At 45.6% G+C, this 21646-nt stretch overlaps 1 protein-coding gene across 6 annotated transcripts in view; it reads right to left on the reverse strand.

Annotated features, from left to right (window-relative positions):
• The window catches only part of NAV2 (neuron navigator 2), a 425616-nt gene that overhangs the window by 249488 nt on the left and 154482 nt on the right, over positions 1-21646 (reverse strand). For all 6 annotated transcript variants that reach the window (XM_061406213.1, XM_061406214.1, XM_061406212.1 and 3 more), the window contains exon 4: positions 3467-3539. In XM_061406213.1, the coding sequence (XP_061262197.1) occupies positions 3467-3539 (73 nt within the window). The remainder of the gene's footprint in view (positions 1-3466; positions 3540-21646) is intronic.

Raw genomic sequence — 21646 nt, forward strand, 5'->3', positions numbered from 1 at the left:
GGAGAAGATCCAGATGAGAGAGTGGAACTGAGGGTGAGCGAGGGTGGTCGTGACTGATGATCTGAGAGACAGGGTATCCCCTCCCGTCACCCAAGGAGGAAGAAGGTGGGGTCCGTGCACTTCTTCAAGTCAAGGGAGTAGAGGCCCCAAGAAAATTTACTCCAAGTGGTGAGGCTGGCACCCCAGGGCCCCTTGGGGACACCTGCTTAGAAGAGACTTGGCAGAGCTGCCTGTGGGCCTCCTAAGCTGGAAACAGCTGGAGAGAGACCATAAGGTGGGGACATCCAGGTGCCGGGAGGTCTGTTCCATCGCCACAGGCAGAGGACAGAGCCCACACATCCCTGCTGCTCAATGGTGGGTAAGGCAGGACCCACGAGGCTGAAGTCTACAGCCTTACTGGGACCACCTCAGTATATGGACAGAGAGAGTCCTAATCAGGGGGGATGGGAGGTGAATGCTGCCAGCTGGGGGTGAGCTGGAAAAGCTGGTCAAATCTCCCACCAGACCACCAAAACCACCAGACCCTGGAAGCAGCGTGGGATTGAGTGCCCGGCGGGACAGTGGCCATGATAGTCACCCAAGAGAATGACAGCAGCTTCATCACTGGCAGAACTCTGCTTCTCTGCTCTGGCCCCGATCCTGGCTGCTCAGGTGCAGGGACAAGGGAAGGGAAGGGAAGGCATCATGCCCCACCCCCCTTCAGTCCTCCAAAGCCACCTGCTCTGGGGGGACACCAGGAAAAGGCTTTGAGTTGGAGACTGAAGTTTAAAAATGAACAAGACTGAGTCTTAAATATTGACATAAATCTACTCTTAAATTTATGACATAAAGCCTTAAAAGCACGTGCATGCATCTGAATCTTTCGCAACTCCATGGACTAAGGCTCAACAGGCTCCTCTGTCCATGCAGTTTTCCATGCAGGAATAATGGAGGGGGTTGCCATTTCCTCCTCTAGGGGATCTTCCCGACCCAGGATGGAACCTATGTCTCTTGCCTCTCCTAATAACTGTGCAAGACTAAAGAGAAATAGGTTCTGGCCCAGATTCTAAATGAGCCTCAACCCAGCAGGAAAGATGGGGGTTAGCATAGCACAGGTGGGGGCAGTTTCTGAAAAACTCACTTCATGGTTATAGCCCAGTGACTGATTCTCAACCCACTGGTTCCAGTCTGTTCTTCTCTGCTCAGAGACTCACAGGGGCCACATCCCACCACTGACCAGGGGCCAGGGCTGGTGCCTCTGCAGGATGTGCCTTTGGGAGCTGCCCAGCATCTTCTGAGACAGTGTCTGCTAGAACAAAGGTTCTACATCTGTTTTGATTTCTTTCACCTGTACATGGCATGCTTGGATTCAAGCTGCTGTCCCCAAAGACACCATGAACATGAGCTCTGAAATCACCTGGGTTCAACACCTTGCCCTGCCACTCACTCACTATAGGCTTCACAATTCCATTAAGGCAAAATCTCCTCATCTATAACTTGGTCTATTGTAAATTCCATCACCTGTTGTGAGAGCTGGAGCTGATGCAGATAAGAGCCTTCAAAGCACATGCGTGTGCATTCAGTCGTATCTGACTCTTTTGTGATTCCATGGACTGTAGCTCACCAGGCTCCTCTGTCCGTGGAATTTTCCAAGCAAGAATACTGGAGTGGATTACCATTTCCTCCTCCAGGGGATCTTCCTGACCCAGGGATGGGACCCAGGTCTCTTGCATCTCCTGCATTGGCAGGTGGATTCTTTTCACTAAGCCACCTGGGCGCAGTTGATACTTATTCATTCAACAAACATTTGTTGAGTAGACTCTCTATGCCTTAAGGTATAGAGAAGATGGGGCAGGTGGGCACTGGGGAGAGCCAGGGCAGGCAGAAGGCAGGACAATGGGTAGATGGATGGCAGGGTGGCTAGGGTCACCTTCAGACCACATGAGATGGAGCTGGCCTACGGTCTACATCCCCTGGAGCTCCTTCTGCTACGCATAACTTGTAGAAGCCCCTGATGATGCTCTGCTGTGAGGGCACACGCCTGGGATCTAATCACGCCCAGGAACTAGAAGGAATGTGTGCCCGCCACCTACACCAGCACCAGCACTCTCTTCCAGGAAGAAGTCATGTGCTCCTTGGAACAGAAATTTGCATCTCCCTACGTCTCCATGAAAATACGACCAACAACCACCCACGCCCCAGCAAGGTGCATGCCACATGCCATTCAGCCCAGGTCTCATCCCCGGTGGAGGAGGGCCCACAGCCCAGACCAAGCAATCCTCCATGGACCCTTCTCTCTGAGCTGAGATGAAGGCTGATCACCAAGAACTCACTCAGAGACTTCTGGAAGCAGCAATGTGATCGTGTCTGACCCGGGACAGCCCCAGCCTATTAGAGGTCCCACTTGGGGAAATGCCATCAGAGACATAAGATACCAATAGTGGCCGCCCACCTCCAAAACCGAGACTACAGTCCAGAAACCCAGCCAGGACAACCAAGCTTTCACCACGCAGCAGGGCAAAGGTAAGGAACAGGGCCCAAAAGGTTCACGTTTGCAAACTTACCTGCTCCACGGGGCTGCGTCTTTCCTCAGCGCTCCCCGCCTCCCCACCCTAACCACCCGAGTTGACGCTAACAGGCAACTTTGCGAAACACAAGCATGCTAGGGTGGTGTCATCTGAAGCCCACACGGCTCTACCTGTTCTGGGAAAACTGGAGGCAGGTGCAGCCTAATGAGTTTGGGAGGATGCCGGGGCCTGTGGCAGCCTTGGAGCTGGCAGCTGCTTGTATTTACAAACAGGAGACAGAGAGAGAGAGAGAGACAGCGAGTTTCCACAGCGAGACGTTGCCTGAGGAGGCTAAGAATTCAGACCAGCCATCTCCAGACCAACACTTAATTGAACAGCAAACCACCAGCAAACACTAATGTGTTAATTAGCCACCAAATTGGAGTTAATTAAAAACTAATCAGGATGTCAGAATGGAGCATCTCATTAATAAATCACGTGCTTTTTTTTTTTTGGAGCTAGGCAAAGTGCTGCTTCTTCTAATAAAAGTAAGAGATAAGGATTAGGCATCTTTCCCTGGGAACCTGTACGATTTAAATATGTTCTGTGGTTAAGTGTTCTCTCTCCCACAGATAAGGCCTGGCTTGATAATTAACTGACTCTCTGGTCATGTGAATCAAATCGGCATTGTGTGATGAAACCCTTCTCAGAGAGAACCAGCTCCGTCTTGACTGCTCCCTCTGTGCCAGGCGGACAAGGCTGGCACGGTTGGACCGGCCCTCTCGGAGTGATTCTTCAGGTTGTCCAAAAAGTGGCATCCTCAAGTGTAGACAAGCATTGAGCAATCTCACAACCAGAAAGAAACAGGACTGGAAGAGCCTACCAGGACCCACTGGCTGAACTCTATAAACGTCATCCATAAGTAACAGCTGGGCATTTCGAACAGTGAAAGGGTACCTTCATGACAAGGGCTCACTCACCTTCCGCAGAGAGTCCCTGGATGTTTATTCCCTTAGCTGCCAGGAAATTCAAGCAGGCATCTATGTTTTCAATCTAGGAGGAAAAAAAAAACAATAGTATACACTCATTAAATGTTTAGCCTTCTCCAGAGCCATCGCTTATTAGGAACAAGAGGCTATGTCAGAGAGAGGGTTTATTGTGCATTTTGCTAAGTTTCTCGAAGAGGAAAAAAATGACATGAAAATGCCAAATGGACAGATGGATGGATGGATGCGGGTCAGGACTCTCCTTTGTCTATACTTGCACAGGAAAAGGTTACCTAATATCCTAACCACACACAGTGCCAAGAGTCGAGGCCTTGGATTGCTCATGGCTGCCAAAAATAACCAGGGTGAAATCGGAGCTCTCGTGTGGATCACTGTCACCCGCGCTATCCTGAACGCTTGAGCAGCTGCCAGAAACATGGAGGTGGGGATGAGGTTAGGAGACCCACCCCCCCACCAGCAGCTGGGAGAGGTTTCCAGCCCCCGAGGAGGCGAACAGTCAAATATAAAAAGAGTGAATGGGAATTTCAGCAGGAATCTGGGTAGTGTTGACTCACAAAATTCTCAGGATGGCAGGCATCGCAGAGGACCGAGGAGAGCTGCCAGCTCACCCAACCTCTCTGTCCTTTGTATCTTCTGTAGCAAGAAGGGACCCGGCCCCACCAGAGTCTGGGAGGCCTTCCAGGCTTTCCAGGGTGGATGCTACCGCCAAGGGCAAGCTCACGTCCCCCCTGGCCCCCCCACCACAGGAAAGAGCAATTAGGTCATTCCCAAAGGTCTAATTTGACTTCAGTTGTCAGGGTTAATTACTTTTAGGTCTACAGGAAAATGTTCAGGCTTGATTCATGTTAGTGGTAACCATAAATAAAAGAAATTGCTTTGGACTTGACAGAGGGAACTTTGGATTTCACAGAGTTTGCATTTCATGTCTTCCTTACCTCTACAACCCCCCAGCCTCTGCCCGACTTCCCAGGCTCCAGCCACATACTTATGAGCTCAAACCAGTATCTGACCCAAGGGGTTTGTTCTGGACCCATAAATGACTATCACAGTGTGCTTGTGACCATTCTCTCCTCCCCCAAGCAACATCCTGATGGCTCCTTCGTAGCCACAGAGTAAAGTGTCTCCATTTTACGAGCTCTCATTTGGTACAGTCTGGCTCCAAGGCAGGCTTCTTAAAGTTCATGTCCACCCTCCCCTGATGTCTGGCATTCTCTGCTCTCAGTCTTCGCAGCTTCTAAACATGTTAAGTTAAGCTTGGGGACACCTGAATAAAACTACATCCACTGAAAAAGAATCTGCTCCATCCTCGCATTTTTTTTTTTAAAGCTCAGGTTCCCATCTCTTTCCCAGCTTCCAGGGTCTTCATCTGGGAGGCATTCTTTCATCTCTAGGAAAAGGGGTAGAATGCAATTTCCCACAGATAAAATAAATGCTGATGCTATGGGTTTTGCCTGCCACCATGGCAGAAAGTCGTATCTTACAAAGCGGGAGGAAACATGAGATGGCTTTAAGAGCTCCTTTCTTCTTTCCAGAGCAGGGTGACCGACAGTGACAATTCAGGTGCTTCCATCTTGGAGGCAAGTGGGGGGGAAGGGGGTGGTCGAAGAAGGAAGAGCATGGCTGGGAGGATCCTGGGCAAAGGTGTTTTAGAGCAGCCAGCTTCTGTGTAGAAGTGCAATAAAAATCCTCTAAGTGTGACTGCACTCTATTATGAAACCCTGCTGTTGAGAATTCATGCTATTGTACACAGTGGTAATGGGCCAAAACCAGTCAAAAGGATTTTTGCCTCCATACAAAGGCACTAATATTGAAATCATGGTAAAATGATAAAATCCTCCTGCTACCACTTGTCTCTTCCTATAATCCTATCCACTTTTTTTGGGGGGGTGTGTGTATGTTTATTTTTTTATTTTAAATTAATTTTATTGAGGTATAGTCGATTTACAAAGTTGTATTAATCTGTATGGCAAAATGATTTAGTTATATATACATTCTTTTCCATATTCTTTTCCTTATAGTTTATCACAGGAACACTGAATACAGTTCCCTGCGCTACACAGGACCCAGACCTACTTCTTTTAATATTTTGTGGTGCACAGCTCAGAAAGGAGGTTTTGGCAATCATGTCCCCATGGAAAATGAGAAGCAGAAAAGGCTGACTGCCCCTGAACTTAATAATGCAAAATCAAAAATAGTCTATTTGTTATTTATCCTGGGAAGTGTCACGTGGGTGGACTGAGATGGTAGGTTTAAGTTTTTTTCACCAATACTGTGGCAGTGTGATACTGAACACAAAAAAAGGACACCTACCAAGATAGTCAGGGAAAGCTCTGCTCTACTGCTGCTGCTGCTCCTGCTGCTAAGTCGCTTCAGTCGTGTCCGACTCTGTGCGACCCCAGAGATGGCAGCCCACCAGGCTCCCCGGTCCCTGGGATTCTCCAGGCAAGAATACTGGAGTGGGCTGCCATTTCCTTCTCCAATGCATGAAAGTGAAAAGTGAAAGTGAAGTCGCTCAGTCGTTCCCGGCTCTTAGCGACCCCATGGACTGCAGCCTACCAGTCTCCTTTGTCCATGGATTTTCCAGGCAAGAGTATCGGAGTGGGGAGCCATTGCCTTCTCCGTCTGCTCTTCTACAACACGGCAATTCTACAGAACTTCCCTTCCAAGGAGCATTTTTATGGAGCATTCGATGCATGTGTCATCATTTAAAGTCCGTGGTAATTTCTTCTTGCAAGGCTAGCCTTGGTACACTCCAATTGATCCACGGGTTTTCTTTTTAAATGTTAAATTCTGTTAAGGGGAGGAATACATGGGTTACCTAGAACACTTCATCTCTCATTGATTTTTTTTTTTTTTAACAGTCCTATCAACTCTGTCAACGAATTTCATAATTTAGATCAGTAGTTTTTCGCTGAGTAAAGGAGACTAGGAAAGGAGGATTTTGTGCAACCCTCCCCGCCCAGGGGGCATCTGGCCACATCTGGTCACATTCGGGGTTGTCATAACCCTGAAGGGAACTGACATCTAGTGTACTGACATTAGAGGGTACAGATGCTACTAACACAGATCCCTCCCAATAAAGAATTATCTAACCCCACATGTCAGCAGTCCCAAGAGTGAGAAATCTGAGATGATTCTCTTAATCACTCATTCAATCAAGGTAATTATGCGATGTCTGCTTTGTGCCAGGTACTACGCTCCATTCTTTTGCTGGTGTTGGTGCAGAGCTCTCCTCCCAGTCCAGGAGTCCACATTTACACAATCGTCCTCTTTAGGGTCCACACACACCCCGACTCCCCTCCGTTTCCAGGAGAACCAGAGCATCTAATAAACAAGGGAAACATTAGGATCTCCCTCCATTAGGTGAAGAGAGGAGGCCCCAGGGCACCAGGAATGCTTTCTCCTAAAGAGGAGATGAAACGGGAACACTATCCAGATGGCTGAGCTGCACTCCCAGAAAACATAAAACCTAAAAATAAGAACTTGGTTCATCATTTAAAAGACGATTCATAAGCCCGTCAAGCGCCCTGAATTTTTTCTCCCCTTCTACCATGAATTCTCTGCTCACAGGAGGAGTTCAAAACACATTCCTCAAGTTTCAAATCCATTCTTTAATAATGTTCCATTAAGGTTAAAACTCATGCCTGACAAGGCAGCAGAGACCCACGCTCTTTTCATCTGTACCCCAGGAAGGGCACGGGGCTGGGGAGCAAGGTCAGATGTGGATTCCAACCTCCCGCTTCACTTGGAATGAGATCAGAAGGGGAGACTGTTTCTTTGATCCAGGCTCTCTTGTGATTCAAAATCACCTTAAGGTTTTCTTATAAACACTGTTCAGGTATACAATCCAGCCTCCTTTATGACTGAGACTGCACACTCCCACCACATCATCCCTGGAGGGGACTGGCCAGTGGCAGCCCCTGGGGTTCCCATCACAGCACAATGAGGTGCCCATCTTTAAAGAGGCTCGTGGTTCATATGGGATCCAGACATCTAATGCAGGATGTGGATCCTGTTAAAGTTGAGAGGCAGAGCGAGGGAAAAGACTCTTCACCAGCAAAGTATGTAAATAGAACCGAAGTTGTTCATTAACACGTAGCGGCCAATATAAACTGCTTTCCAAAATTAGCTGAAAAAAAAAATCTGTGCAAAGTCTGACATTCCAGTGTTGCGGAGGGGGTGGGGAGGGGCACTGGGTGAGAAGGCTGCTGTAGCTGTTGCCATAGAAATGGGTCCAAGAGCTCTGAGATCAAGCTCCTGGAGTTTGTAATGCTAGCTGGAGTGGAGACGGGAACCTGAGAAATGGGACCACTACACCAGAGACCCTGGGACGAGAAAGGAGCTGGATGAAAGAGAGGGCAGAGTAAGGGGACAAACTGAGACCAAGATGCACTCCCAGGGTTTCCCTTGCTTTGGGGCCATACGTGGCCTCCACCCTGTGTGGTCCAAGAACATCCGAGAGAGAAAGGCTGGCAATTTTAAGCCTTTCCCCTCACTCTCAGCCAGGATCTCCAACCCACAGTTGAATAGCTTCTCAACAGTCTCTAAACATTAGACCTGCAGGGCAACTTCCATGTACCAAGTATGCTGTAGCCTAGCTCTCCCACATCCAGAAATACATCTACATCCAGGCCAGGCAGGGAGCAAGGAAAATCAAAACAAATGGCAAACAACTGGAAAGAGAAGGGAGGGGGCTGGCAGGCAAATGGAAAACTTTACATTTCAGTCCTGGTTCAGGCCGGACTGGGTCTCATGATAACGTAAAGTATGCAAACCTCAGAAGCACTGCTGTATATCTCCTCTGTAGCTTAGAGACTGATCAAATACCATCTGTTGTGGCAGTTGTCATGGTAGCATTTCACTCTGAATACCAGCATAGCTGACTGCAAAGTGCATGAAACTGATTAATCCAGATGAAGACCATCTCTACCGCAGCCCAGGGGAAGGTAGGCTTCCAAGCAGACCGAGTAAATGGGGTGCTAGTTTTGATAAGTTCAGTTTCTCACCAAGCCCCTTGGAGGTCTCCATCTTGAGAAGATGAAATTGACAAGAGAGGCAAACAGATGCTGCTTTCGAGTCAGGCTTGGTCATAGTCATTAAAAACAAACAAACATGAAATCTCAAGAGCTTCGGGAGTGGGACACCCGGACCTCAGACAAAGCTGAGCAAGAACCTGTAAGTTCTAAGGACTTGAAAAGCACTGTATGGCTTCTTCTTGAGCCTCTTAGCACAAACAACTTTCTTCCAGAAGTATGTGTGATCCTCACACCTGATACTGCTACTTGTCAACAAAAACAATTATCATTCATCCATCTATTTATCCATTTCTTCACCCATATCTACTGAGCACCTTCAGGGTGTTAGGCAGTGTGTTGGTACTGGGTATACAGTGGTGAATTAAAGAGACATAATTCCTGACCTTGTAGAGTCTACAGTCTAAGGTAGGGGAGCTGGCATTAAATAAACAGATCACTGATAGCATCTGTCATGTACTAAAGGACTTGATCAAGCCTGGAAGGATGGGGGGTCAGGTGAGAATTCAAGGAAGAGATAGAAAGTTGGTCCACAGAAATAAGGCCTTTGTCTGTTCTCTTCACTGATGTAACCCCAAGCACCCAGAAGAGCATAGGGTGCATTGTACACACTCAAGATATGTTTGTTGAAGGGAAATTTGAGCTGAGACGTAAGAGTGAGCCAAGGACTGAGAGCGGGGAAGAGAAGAACACCCACATCACAGGTTTCATGCAGGATGCGGCCTTGCACATTTTGGGAACCAAAAGAGAGTCAAAATGGCTAGAGGCCAGGGAGCAATGGAGAAGAGCAGAGAGCGAGGACCCAGAGCCAAAGCAGAGCACTGGGCCACATTCAGGAACGGAAGCAGAAATGGAGAGAAGGCAAGGGTCCTTCTTGTTCTTAGGGAAGCCTTGGCACTCCGTTACCATGGCAACAGCAGCCAGGTCAAGCCCTTTCAGGCTGGTCTGAAAGCTTCAGGATGGACGAGCTATGCTATGCTAGGGATGGATCAAGCAGTGCCTTTAAGGTGGGGCTTCAGTGACACCCGGACTGGGCACTGAGATGGGGAGGGGTGGGAAGGGCAGGGCTGCGCCTGTGGTCACATTTACTGGGAAGGTCTGTTTCCTATCTACCAGGCCTCCATGCTCTCCTGACACTCCTTCCCCTTGCCAGTTTCCAAAAACAAAAATAGAAGGAAAAAAATAAAAGAAATCCAACCATGAAACCAGACCCAAAAGTACTCTGGGGAACTGTCCTCCTGAATGCCTGTCTCACCAGTGTTGTCTTTTTGCTCTGCATTTCTGGGGACCACGACCTGATGCGTGATTGCCCAGTTTCACATTTTTCTCCACCTATGTCAGTGTTCAACCACCTCAAATGGTCACATGGTCACGGGCCACAGTGTAGTCCTGGGGGTGCACACCACTGCAGGACACAGCAGCAGGGCCCAGACAAGGTAGTTCTAATTTTAGAAGGGAGCCCCAGAAAGAAGGGAGGTAGCCCGTGCTTCCAATTCTCCCAGGTGGGGAAACATTCAGGAGTATCTCCCTTGCAAGCCCCACATGCTGCTACATGCTAGGCAGACACATAAGGACATCTTTGGCCACAGCGCTCCATACCTGCTGTCCCAGCTCTGGCCATTCAAGCTTCAAAGCTTTCAGAAATTCATCTCTAGCTCTCTTGGTGGCTTTGAAAGAGAAAGCTTCAGAATGAGGGACTCAGGGGCTGGATGGGGCTTGAGTGTTTCTGTCAGACTGTTTCTCTGCTGCTTTAACGCCTTGCCCAGTTGCTTCCTTTAATTTGGCAATGGTATCCTCCTTATCTTTTAAGATATTTATAACTTGGGCTTTCTAAGATGTTGTCAAGAATTCCTTTTAAACAAGATTTTATAGGAGCCTCTCTGCTATTACAGCAAACGGGTAAGTCCATATGGATACGGAAAAAAAACTCTCTAGAGAAGAAAATTGAAAACAAGAATCTCGAATTCCTCCAGTAGCTATCTTTTTCCACTTTGCTTCCAACTGCCTAGGATGGTTTCATTGCCCAATTATTTTCTGACTTCTCGATTTTCCCCTTGAAACAAAGAGAGAGACCTGGAAGGGGAGCCATGGCTAAGTTCTCCAAATCAGCCCTCGTTCTGGAGGCCCCAGATCAGATGCTTAGAGTTGAGCTCCGCAATGTGTCTGCTTCCAGACTCAGCGGTCCTCCTGAGGGCGAAACGCCCTGCGGGGTTAGTATCACGGGAGAGGCCCAGAGGATGCCTCTGTGCGTGTTTCTTCAGGAAATCATTCTGCACGTCATTTCTTCTGCTACAATGCCAGAGCAATGATCCCTAACTCCTAGCACTCCCAAAAGGGATTGATTAGTCCAAGTGGAGGTCTCGTCAAGAGCTGACACAGATGCTAAAAGGAGAGTGATGAGGGCTTAAGGGGTGATATTTACAGGATAAAACACAGGCTTTGTTGTTGTTGTTCAGTCGCTAAGTCACATCCGACTCATGGACAGCAGCACACCAGGCTTCCCTGTCCATCACCAACTCCCAGAATTAGCTCAAACTCATGCCCATTGAGTCAGTGATGCCATCCAAACATCTCATCCTGTTGTCCCCTTCTCCTCCTGCCCTCAGTCTTTCCCAGCATCAGGGTTTTTCCCAATGAGTCAGCTCTTCACATTAGGTGGCCAAAGTATTGGAGCTTCAGCTTTAGCATCAGTCCTTCCAATGAATATTCAGGGTTAATTTCCTTTAGGATTGACTGGTTTGATCTCCATGTTGTCCAACGGACTCTCAAGAGTCTTCTCCAGCTCCACAATTCAAAAGCATCAGTTCTTCAGTGCTCAGCCTTCTTTATGGACCAACTCTTATATCCATGCATGATCATTGGAAAAACCATAGCTTTGACAATAGGGATCTTGTCAGCAAAGTGATGTCTCTGCTTTTTAATATGTTATCTAGATTTGTCATAAGCTTTTCTTCCAAGGAGCAAGCATCTTTTAATTACATGGCTCCAGTTACCACCTGCAGTGATTTTGGAGCCCAAGAAAATAAAATATGCCACTGCTTACACTTTTCCCCCCTATTTCCCATGAAGAGATGGGACCGGATGCCATGATCTTAGTTTACTGCATGTTGAGATTTGAGCCAGCTTTTCCACTCCCCTCTTTCACCTTCATCAAGAGGCTCTTTAATTCCTCTTTACTTTCTGCCATTAGAATGGTATCACAAGCTTTGGGGTCAGACAAATCTGGGTTCAAATCCTGATTCTGCCATTTACTGAATTACGATCATCAGCAATTTAACCTCAGTGACCTGATCTGTAAAATGGGCATTACACGGATCATACAGGGTGGTGGTGGTGATTACATGAGAGGAAACGTGTACGTGGTACTCAGTAGGTGCCCGATAACTGGCAGTTTCTGTTAGCGTGTTGTCACTTCTGATATGACTGTCCCTTGGCAATAGTGCTCAGGCCATACATGCCCAGTGCCGTGTCTGGAGTTGGCCTCTGGCAAAACAGAGAGAATTAGACAAGCTTATCTGGTCTGCCTTCTATTCCTCCTCCTGGGATTTCCTCTCTATCACCTGACATGTAACTGTCTCTTAACAAAGATGCTGATAAACCACCTCACGCCAAGACAGAAGGGCCTGCTACTATCCTCTCACCAGTCCCCTCTCCTGGAGGTACTTGCATTCTATCACAAGTATTAGGTGTCCCCTAATTAACAGAGTAATGGGATAATTAGTTTGTAGATGAAGGCCAGCCTGGGGACCAGTTCCCTCACACTAACCTGAAAAACTCAGTTTTGTGGCTCAGTCAACTTGCCAGTGTCCATTGTTTATTCTCCTTGTGGGTTGTTCATGAGTATCCGACCCATGGACTAATAATTGTCCCCTAATCCTGTCCGGATCTATTGATACAGATTTTGAACTCTACACTAGATTTGAGTTCCCTGAGAAACTACTCTTAAAAACCTAAGAAAACTGTTAACTGCATCAAGTCTCAAAGTCATCATCTGTAGCACAGGAATGCTGATATTAATAACTATCTCGTAGGCTCCTCTGTCCATGGAATTTTCCAGGCAAGAATACTGGAGTGGGTTGCCACTGCCTTCTCCAGTTTTTGTCATATTCCCATGCTTAAACTCATAAGACACCACAAAGTCTTCAAGAGGCAGCAGATCATAAATGCAAAACAAAGCCAAAGAGTAGATCCTTGATATACCTGAAGAGTGCAGTAAATCTTCAGTTGTGGAGATACCGCTATCACCCACAAAGCCAACACATACAAAAGAACAGAGTAATGGGATAATTAGCTTATAGATGAAGGCCAGCCTGGGGACCAGTTCCCTCACACTAACCTGAAAAACTCAGTTTTGTGGCTCAGCCGACTTGCCAATGTCCATTGTTTATGCTCCTTGTGGGTTGTTCATGAGAATCCAACCCATGGACTGGGCTTGCTCAGTGGTAAAGAGGTGGACAATGCAGGAGATGCAGAGACACAGGTTCTATCCCTAGGTCAGGAAGATCCCCTGGAGGAGGAAATAGCAACCCACTCCAGTAATGTTGCCCAGAAAAATCCCATGGATAGAGGAGACTGACAGGCGACAGTCCACGGGGTTGCAAAAGAGCCAGACACACAACAAAGCTGATCCATGGATTCCTGCCCCACAGTTCCGAGGATAGCATGACATATTAATAACTGAGTGCAAGATGTATCCTGGTAGCACAGATAACCAGGGAAGCAAAGCCAACCAGATACATTTAAATGTTTTAATACTCAACTCAGAATCCTGCAAGACTTCGCACTCTTACTGTGCTGAAGGCTGGAAGGAAGGGACGCCAACTGCTCTGTTAGCCTCTCCTTGTTTTAATACATATCACCTGTTGTGTTAATTTCTGCAGAAGATGCAACTAAAAAATCACCATTAGGGAAAAAAAGAGAAATGGCATATTTGGGGATTTCCTTGCAATTCAGTGGTTAGGACTCTGTGCTTTCACTGTGAGGGTCTGGGTTCAATCCCTGGTTGGGGAATAAGATTCTACCAGCCGTGAGATGTGGCCAAAAAAAAAAAAAATCACCATTGTGCCCACTCCAATTTCAGATGCTGCTAGGCATAATACCATTATCACATGCCAAGCATAATATTAGGACCTTTCACATACATCACACTTAAATCCATTTTTTTATTCACAAGCTGTTATGGCTTCCTAGTGAACATTAATAAAGAATTTGGGAGATTTTGCAAGTAGTACACCAAGAAACGAGATCTGGTCAATAGTTTCAAGTTTCAAAATCTGTGATCAAGGCAAAGAGCTACTTGTCAACCAATCAAAAAGTATATGAGATTAAAAGTAATTAAGAATATAATCAAGAATTAAAATAACTCAGCTCTGTTTACTGCTGCTGCCAGAGTGTTGGAGGTGTGGGCAAAGTCACTGAAAGAGGAGAGCAAATGAGACAAGGAGGCTTCTATTACAGGATATCCTCCAAGTTTCCCAAGGCTAAAGACTGCTAGTGCACCTGTGAAGAAATGGTGACAATTCTTATCATATAATGCTAATCTGTTACTATTTCCATCCTTGTCAAGTATTTCACTGGACCAGATAAAACTGCCATTTTTGTAGGTAGAAAATAGTTCAAGACTGGCTATTTCATATGGTTCTCTCTGTTACCAGCATATTAGGAAGATGATTCCCCCTAAAAGCTAAAATTATATTGCCAGGTGATCATAAGAGTTCATCACTTTATAGCCACTGACAAAGAATCTATAAATTCTGAGACTCAGAATCAAATCTCTGCAAGTGTCTCTCCAAGGAGTTTCATAAGACCGATGATGACACATCTTGATTGTATATACACAGTCAGAAAAAAATACAGCATCCATAAGCTCACCCCTCAAAGGCCCTTTGCTCTGGTTCTAAGAATTTCTTCTGCACTCTCCCCTTAGAGCAGCAGACTGGGGCCAGGGTAAGACTTTCATTCCAAGTTGCTTCATCTCGAAACTTCCCACCGAAGGCGAGCACTAGTCATCCTTCACAATAGTGAAGGGAAGCCCGGGTCACAGGCCCTCTCCTCTCGCCTTCCTGTTCCTTCAGGGGAAAGTGTGAGAAAGCAGCAGCTCTGGTCAGGTTCTGCCCTCCTATTCAACTCTACATGACTGTTCCCACATTCGCACCAATGTGGCAATCTACTCTGCAGGAAAAGCCAACTCATGCCACGGAGTCATCATTGGCATTGTGACGGCATCGGTACTAAGAGGATATTTCAAAGGAGGAGATGCGAGTCAAGGAGTTCTCAGGACCAGAGGTGAAATCTGAGGCACCACGCGTTTCTCAGAGGTTCTTGGCTCCCTCTGAGCAAAAGTACTTAATTTCCCCAAGCCTCAGTTTTCCTTTTAGTAAAATGGAGATAATTATCCCTTTCTTGAAAGCCTTATAGACTCCTCCCAAGAAACTAATATTTATACTCTTAGAAAACATGAAACACTAGATTCTTCTAGATTAGATTCTTCTCCATACATTATTATTTCAATTAATTTTCACCACTAGATATGATAGGTATTATCACTTTTCATATGGGGACATGTAGGCATAGAGTGTTTAAATGCCTTCCTAAAATCACGGTTATTAAATGGCAGGGTTGGAATGCAAACACTTACTCGATGTTTTGTAAGCTATGAAGCCTATACACATGGGCATTAACAACCAAACAGCTGGAGTTCAGTATTGCTGCGGAGGAGAAGAATCATCACCCAGTTTCGTCATTCATTTCCTTGGAGAAAGATAGGCAAATAATTAATCCATTCAAACTAAGCCCAATCTTTACATCAGAAAGATGAAGAGCACTTCACAGAGGAGGGCGTGACTTCTCCAACATCCTTCTGAACATGTTTTGTGGACGATATTGATGTTCTTTTACAGTGTTTTGAAATCTTCTAGGGCAGTAATTATTTAAATCAATATAAAGATTACAGCATTATTTTGATGTCAAAATGCTCCCCAAAAGGATTTTTTAAAACTGCCATATGCCAGAGTTTAGATCTCCTAAGAAAGATCAGGAATTAGAACTTATGAGAACATAACAGTTTGCGGGTAAAAGACCTCAAATGTGTGCAGGAAGCAGGTAGACAAAAACTAAGTAAAAAAGCCTGGGTGTAAGACAGTAGGGAACGGTGGGGAGTGTGGCTAATGCAGCCTGTTGCTGCTGCTGTTCAGGTGCTCAGTCGTGTCCGACTCTGTGACCCCCACAGATCGTAGCACGCCAGGCTTCCCTGTCCTTCACTATCTCCCGGAGTTTGCTCAAACTCATGTCCACTGAGTCGGTGATGCTATCTAACCATCTCATCCTTTGCCTCCCTCTTCTCCTTTTTGCCTTCAATCTTTTCTAGTATCAGGGTCTTCTTTAATGAGTTGGCTCTTCGAATCAAGTGGCCAAAGTATTGGAGCTCCAGCTTCAGCATCAATCCTTCCAACGAATATTCAGGACTGATTTCCTTTGAGATTGACTGGTTTGATCTCCTTGCATTCTACATATACCTAAAGGAGGCAGCTGGCATCCAGATTTAGTCAGTGGAGTATCAATCCAGGACTGACAACTTTTTTTCCCCCTAAAAAAAGTTGGAAGATCACTGTTTGTGATCAATCCAGGACTGACAACTTTTTTCCCCCTAAAAAAAGTTGGAAGATCACTGTGAAGTATATTGATTTTTATCTAACTGTTGGCAGCCATTTAGTTTTTCTTACAAAAGGGCTTCTGGAACCTGAATTCAGCTTGCTGGCCACTGTTCTCTACTCTTTGCTTAAGTGAGCACACTGGCAGTCCTCTACTGACCAGTTCCTAATGCAGGCACCACAGGCTAACTATGCCTTACCAAAGGGCCAACAAGAATTTCTCACTAAGTTCTGGTTCATAGAAAAATAAACAAAATACAAAGATGAATACAGGAAAAACACCCCTTTGGGGCTAGTCTGAAACATAAGAAGCCTATGAAGACATGCATAGGGAGATGGATCCAAGCGTGAAGCCGGATTACTTTTATATAAAGCACAGTCCACATGGTTATAAATCACCATCCAATTTCTCTTTCAGCTCAGGACAATCTGAAGCTCTCCTCTCCCCACCCCTTCTCACATTTGCTAAGCTCTTTAACCATATTGAGCACCACATGTTGACACTTAAAATGCCTCAGTTTCAAAGTAGGTGTAATGGGAATTTCTTCAGTTAATATTCTCTGAGCATCCAGCAGATGCCAGGTCATGGTATGGGCAGATGGACAGGGACCCCGCCCTCAAAGAAGTTAATGCCAGGCAGTTAAGGACAACGTGCTAAAGGATTATCACCTGGGTTTTCAATGGAAGAAACCAAGGGTCACAGAGGTTAAGTGAGCTGGAAAGTAGAGAAGACACTTGCAAACTCCAAGACCACAGCCGCGTGTACAATTCAGATCCTACGGATTTAGAACTTACCATTGTTCTCAGACAGGAGGATGTCTAATGCATCCTCATCTTTCCAAAAGTAAACTGATTGGTTCATTCAAAATATTTAGTTAGACCTTGCTGTGGTGATCATTTCACAATATACACAAATGCTGAATCGTTGTTTGTACACCTGATACAAATGTGACGTTACATGTCATTTATATCTCAATCAAAAATACACAGTGTTTGCTATACTTAAAATGGATAACCAACAAAGACCTATTGTACAGCCCATGGAACTCTGCTCAATGTTATGTGGCAGCCTGGATGGGAGGGGAGTCTGCGGGAGAATGAATACATGTCTACATACGGCTGAGTTCCTTCACTGTTCACCTGAAACTATCCAAACACTGTTAATTGGCTATACCCCAGTACAAAATGTTTTTGGTGTTAAAAAATTATATCAAAACATTTAAAAAATAAAAATTACATAGTGTTCCTAAAAAAATTAGTTAAAATTAACCTTTAGATAGATTAACTTTTAAATTTTTAAAGAACTTTACAAACTGATAGATGTTGAAATGCATGTTTGCGGTCATATCCCCAAAGAGAACTTTTTTACATCATCCAAGAGCTTGGCTTGTTACAAATGCAAATTATCGAGCTCCTTCCCAGACCTACTGCATGGGACACTCTAGGGGTGGGTTCCAGCACTGCTTTTGCAAGCCCTCCAGGAGACCCCCTGTTCACTAAAGCTGGAGCAGCCTGGCACAAGAGGCTTTGCAGAACCTCCAATCGTGGCATCGTTTCCACCCACCTTTATAACAAAGTTAAAAAACTGAGAAAGAAAAGACTGGATCTGAAAATTTGGGGGCCTAGGATGACTCAAGTTTCTTGATAGCATTTAAAAGTTCATAGTATATTTCACATATTAAAACTTGACAGATACCATCGTCCCACTCTCTGGAAAGCTCCCGGAGATCTGGAGAATTTACTGTTTAGCTCACTCATCTGACATCATCTGAGCACTTTCAATATACCTAGTTGCAAATATGGAACTTTTCATTGAAGTAAAAGATAAAAACAAGAAAAAAAAAAAAAAACCCACGCTATATGTACTACAAAGCTTTGATGGGATTACCTAAGCTTATAAACTGTGTTTCTCAAAAAGTGTGCTTAAATGTCATATTGACTACAAGACAAACGTACATTTGCTGTGGAGCATCAGGAATACCGTGTATCCACCTCTAAACAGTAGATGAAATGGCACTTGCCATTCCCACAACAGCTCGGTATCTGAGGCGGCCCACACGTGGTCACAGTGCCGGAGACTAAATGTGGGCCTTCGCCTCCCACACCTTCCTGCAATGACCTGTGTTAGTGTACAGATGTGCACATCTCCATTCTGAAGTGTTCCATGGAGGGAAGCAACTTCCAATCAACTCAGGAACCAAGAGGCTCACAGTGGTAAAATGAGCCTCTGCTATAAATAGCTTCCTAAAACAGTAAGTTACTTCGTTTCAATCCCATAGTGTATTAGTTTCTTATTGCTGCTGTAACAAATGGCCTCAAACTTCATAACTTAAAACAACATATATTTATTACCTTAAAATTCTGGAAGGTCAGAAGTCCAGAATCAGTTTCAGTGGCTGCAATCAAGGAGTCAGCAGGGCTGCGTTTACCCTGGAGGTTCTAGCGGAGAACCCGTCTTTGTCTTTTTTTAGCTTTTGGAGGCCACCTGCATTCCTTGGCTCATGGCCCGTTCTTCCATCTTCCAACCTCGTTCTCTCTCATTCATTCTCTCCCTCTGCGCTTCCTCCTGCCTCTCATTTTTCCCTCCTCTCCTCCTCTCTCTCCTCTGACCCTGCTTCTGTGTTCCATGGTCACATCTTCTCTCTCACCTTCCTGCCTCCTGTCTTGGGAGGACCCCTGTGATCACACTGGGCCTGCTCATTTAATCCAGGATAATCCTCCTCTCTTGAAATCCCTAATTTAATCACCTCTGCAAAATCCCCTTTATCATTTAAAAGAACATATTCACAGGTTCCAAGGATTAGAATGTAGACATCTTTGGGGGTCCATTGTTCAGCCTACCACACCAGTACCTACTTTTTGAATAGGAAAGACCTTTTTCATGCACAAGTCAATACTTGGGAAAGATGGGACTTGTAAACAGGGAAGGAAATGACAGTCTCATGTGCTCTCTTCATGAAACAGGATGATGCCACCACCTCTCACTTATCTCTGGCCACCCTAGAGGGAGCTTCCATAATCATCTGCCTTTTACAGATGAGGGAAAAGATTCAAATTTTCAGCAACTTGCCCAGCACAACTGCCCAGTATGTGAGACCCGGGTCTTTCTGATTCCGGGGTCCAGGCTTATTCTTCTTCATCCCAAATCTTCTTCTCTGATGGAATGCCTCATCCCAAAACTCTGCCCTTCCTTATACAAGGAGATAGCATCACAAATCTAATTTTTGCACCTCCACATGTTTGTTTTTTTTTCCTTCTCCAATCCATTTCCTTATATGTAGACTAGTATAAGACTAAAGGGAATAACGTCAGGCTTCCAGGGTTCAAACCCCAGCTCGTCATTTATTAGCTGTGTGACCTAAGATAAGTTACTAAACCTCTTTCTGCCTCAGTTTCCTCATCTGTGAAATGGAAATAATAAAGGTATATGCTCTCAGAGAGTTTTATGAAGATTAAAAAAATCAGTTATAATGAAAATAAAATGTCTAGAACATTGTTGCACTTTCGTGTGTAAGTATTTGCTATTAATATATGGGCTTCCCTGGTGGCTCAGATGGTAAAGCATCCACCTGCCAACGTAGGAGACCCGGGTGCTATCCCTGGTCAGGAAGATCCCCTGGAGGAGGAAATGGCAACCCACTCCAGTATTCTTGCCTGGAGAATTCCACGGACAGAGGAGCCTGATAGGCTTCAGTCCATCGGGTTGCAAAGAACAGGACTGACTGACTGACTGACTAACAACACAATAATATAAAATCATAATAATATAAAACCCTGACAGAACCCGAAGGCAGAAACCCTAGGCTGCACAGAACGAGGGGAAATGGACAAGTTTCTTTAACATGACTCACACGTGGCCCCTGGCACAGCACAGCAGATGGCATCAGACTCTTAAGTTCTCCATACCCTTCAGTGCAGCGAACAAGGTATGTTCTTCACTCCATAGGGTTGTTATGTGAATAAAGTGGGTTAACATCTATACAGCACTAAGAACAGTGATTACCTTCATTTTTATTATCATCTGTTAACCATCTCTGGTAGTCGTAAGGAGGCCTAAAAACGCTTACCTTGAGCAACATAAAATAATGCAGTCAGTGAAAAATTAGCTACAAGGTCCTTGGATCTTCTGAATAAATGAAGGAAGAGAAGAATCAAGAGAAGGAAAGATAGTTCTAGAACAGTGCTAAATATCCATTTCTTAAATCGAATGAAGAACTTCCAAGTGAACACTCAAATCACTGCTCAATAGTAGATAATGATATGAGAATAACACTGTATTATAATCCTTTAACCCCATGAACACATCCAGGCCAGCTCCTTTTTTGGTCTTTCCGTCTGTCCATCCATCCATCCGTTTATTAAACACCTACTATATACTAGTATTTTAAGTGATAGATGCTTAGATCCTCAGGTGAAAGACACAGCATCTCCTTTAAGAAGACAATTCAACGACAACCACAAAGAGCAAGTTATGACACATGCAGGCACTGGGCATCTGCGGACACAAGGGGCAAAGACACCTAATTATCTCAATTACTTAACAGCTGACCTGAATATTAAAGGTCACATCACCCATTTGGGACACTCATCAGGTCTCCTGGACAGACTGGACATCTTGCATCAAAATGGGAGGCATGCAAGTACATGGCCTCCGTGGGGCACTCCAAGTCCAGTGCGGCTAAGGATACAGTGTGAGTGGCCAAGTGGCAGGAGATACCAGTAACTAGATCGTGAAGGCCCTTCTTTGTGAACTCAGTTCAGTCGCTCAGTCGTGTCTGACTATTTGCAACCCCATGAACTACAGCACGCCAGGCCTCCCTGTCCATCACCAACTCCCGGAGTTTACCCAAACTCATGTCCATTGAGTCGGTGATGCCATCCAACCATCTCATCCTCTGTCGTCCCCTTCTCCTCCTGCCCCCAATCCCTCGCAGCATCAGAGTCTTTTCCAATGAGTCACCTCTCCGCATGAGGTGGCCAAAGTACTGGAGTTTCAGCTTCAATGTCAGTCCTTCCAATGTGTACTCAAGAGGATGCAAATTTCCATGGGGAGCTAATGATGGTTTTGAACAGAGAAGTGACCAAAGAGGTAAGAAAGAGACAGATGTGGAGATGGCCATCATTTTTGAAAGAGAATGCTGGCCATAACACAATGATACTGGCTGTGCCATTTGAAGAGGAAGCAGTCGGTGCTTCCTGCCCATCTTTGCCCTGGACTCTCCAACCCTCCACTTTAAGTTCTAGGGGACCTGTGGACTTTTCTTTATTCCTTCTTGGTTCTGTAACGTGTGTGGCCTTAGGGCCATGTAAAAATAGGACCAAGGGCCCAGGGACGAGGCAACTCAGCTGCCCAAGGATCTCAGACACTCCCCAGGCATGTGGCTGGCTTTCTGACAGCTGTTGGGAGGGCCCAAGGTCACTGGGGCTGGAAACCTGATCTCGTTGCAGACAGTCTTGCCCTAGCCCAGGAA

Source organism: Bos javanicus, chromosome 29 (assembly GCF_032452875.1).
Source record: "Bos javanicus breed banteng chromosome 29, ARS-OSU_banteng_1.0, whole genome shotgun sequence".
NCBI lineage: Eukaryota > Metazoa > Chordata > Mammalia > Artiodactyla > Bovidae > Bos > Bos javanicus.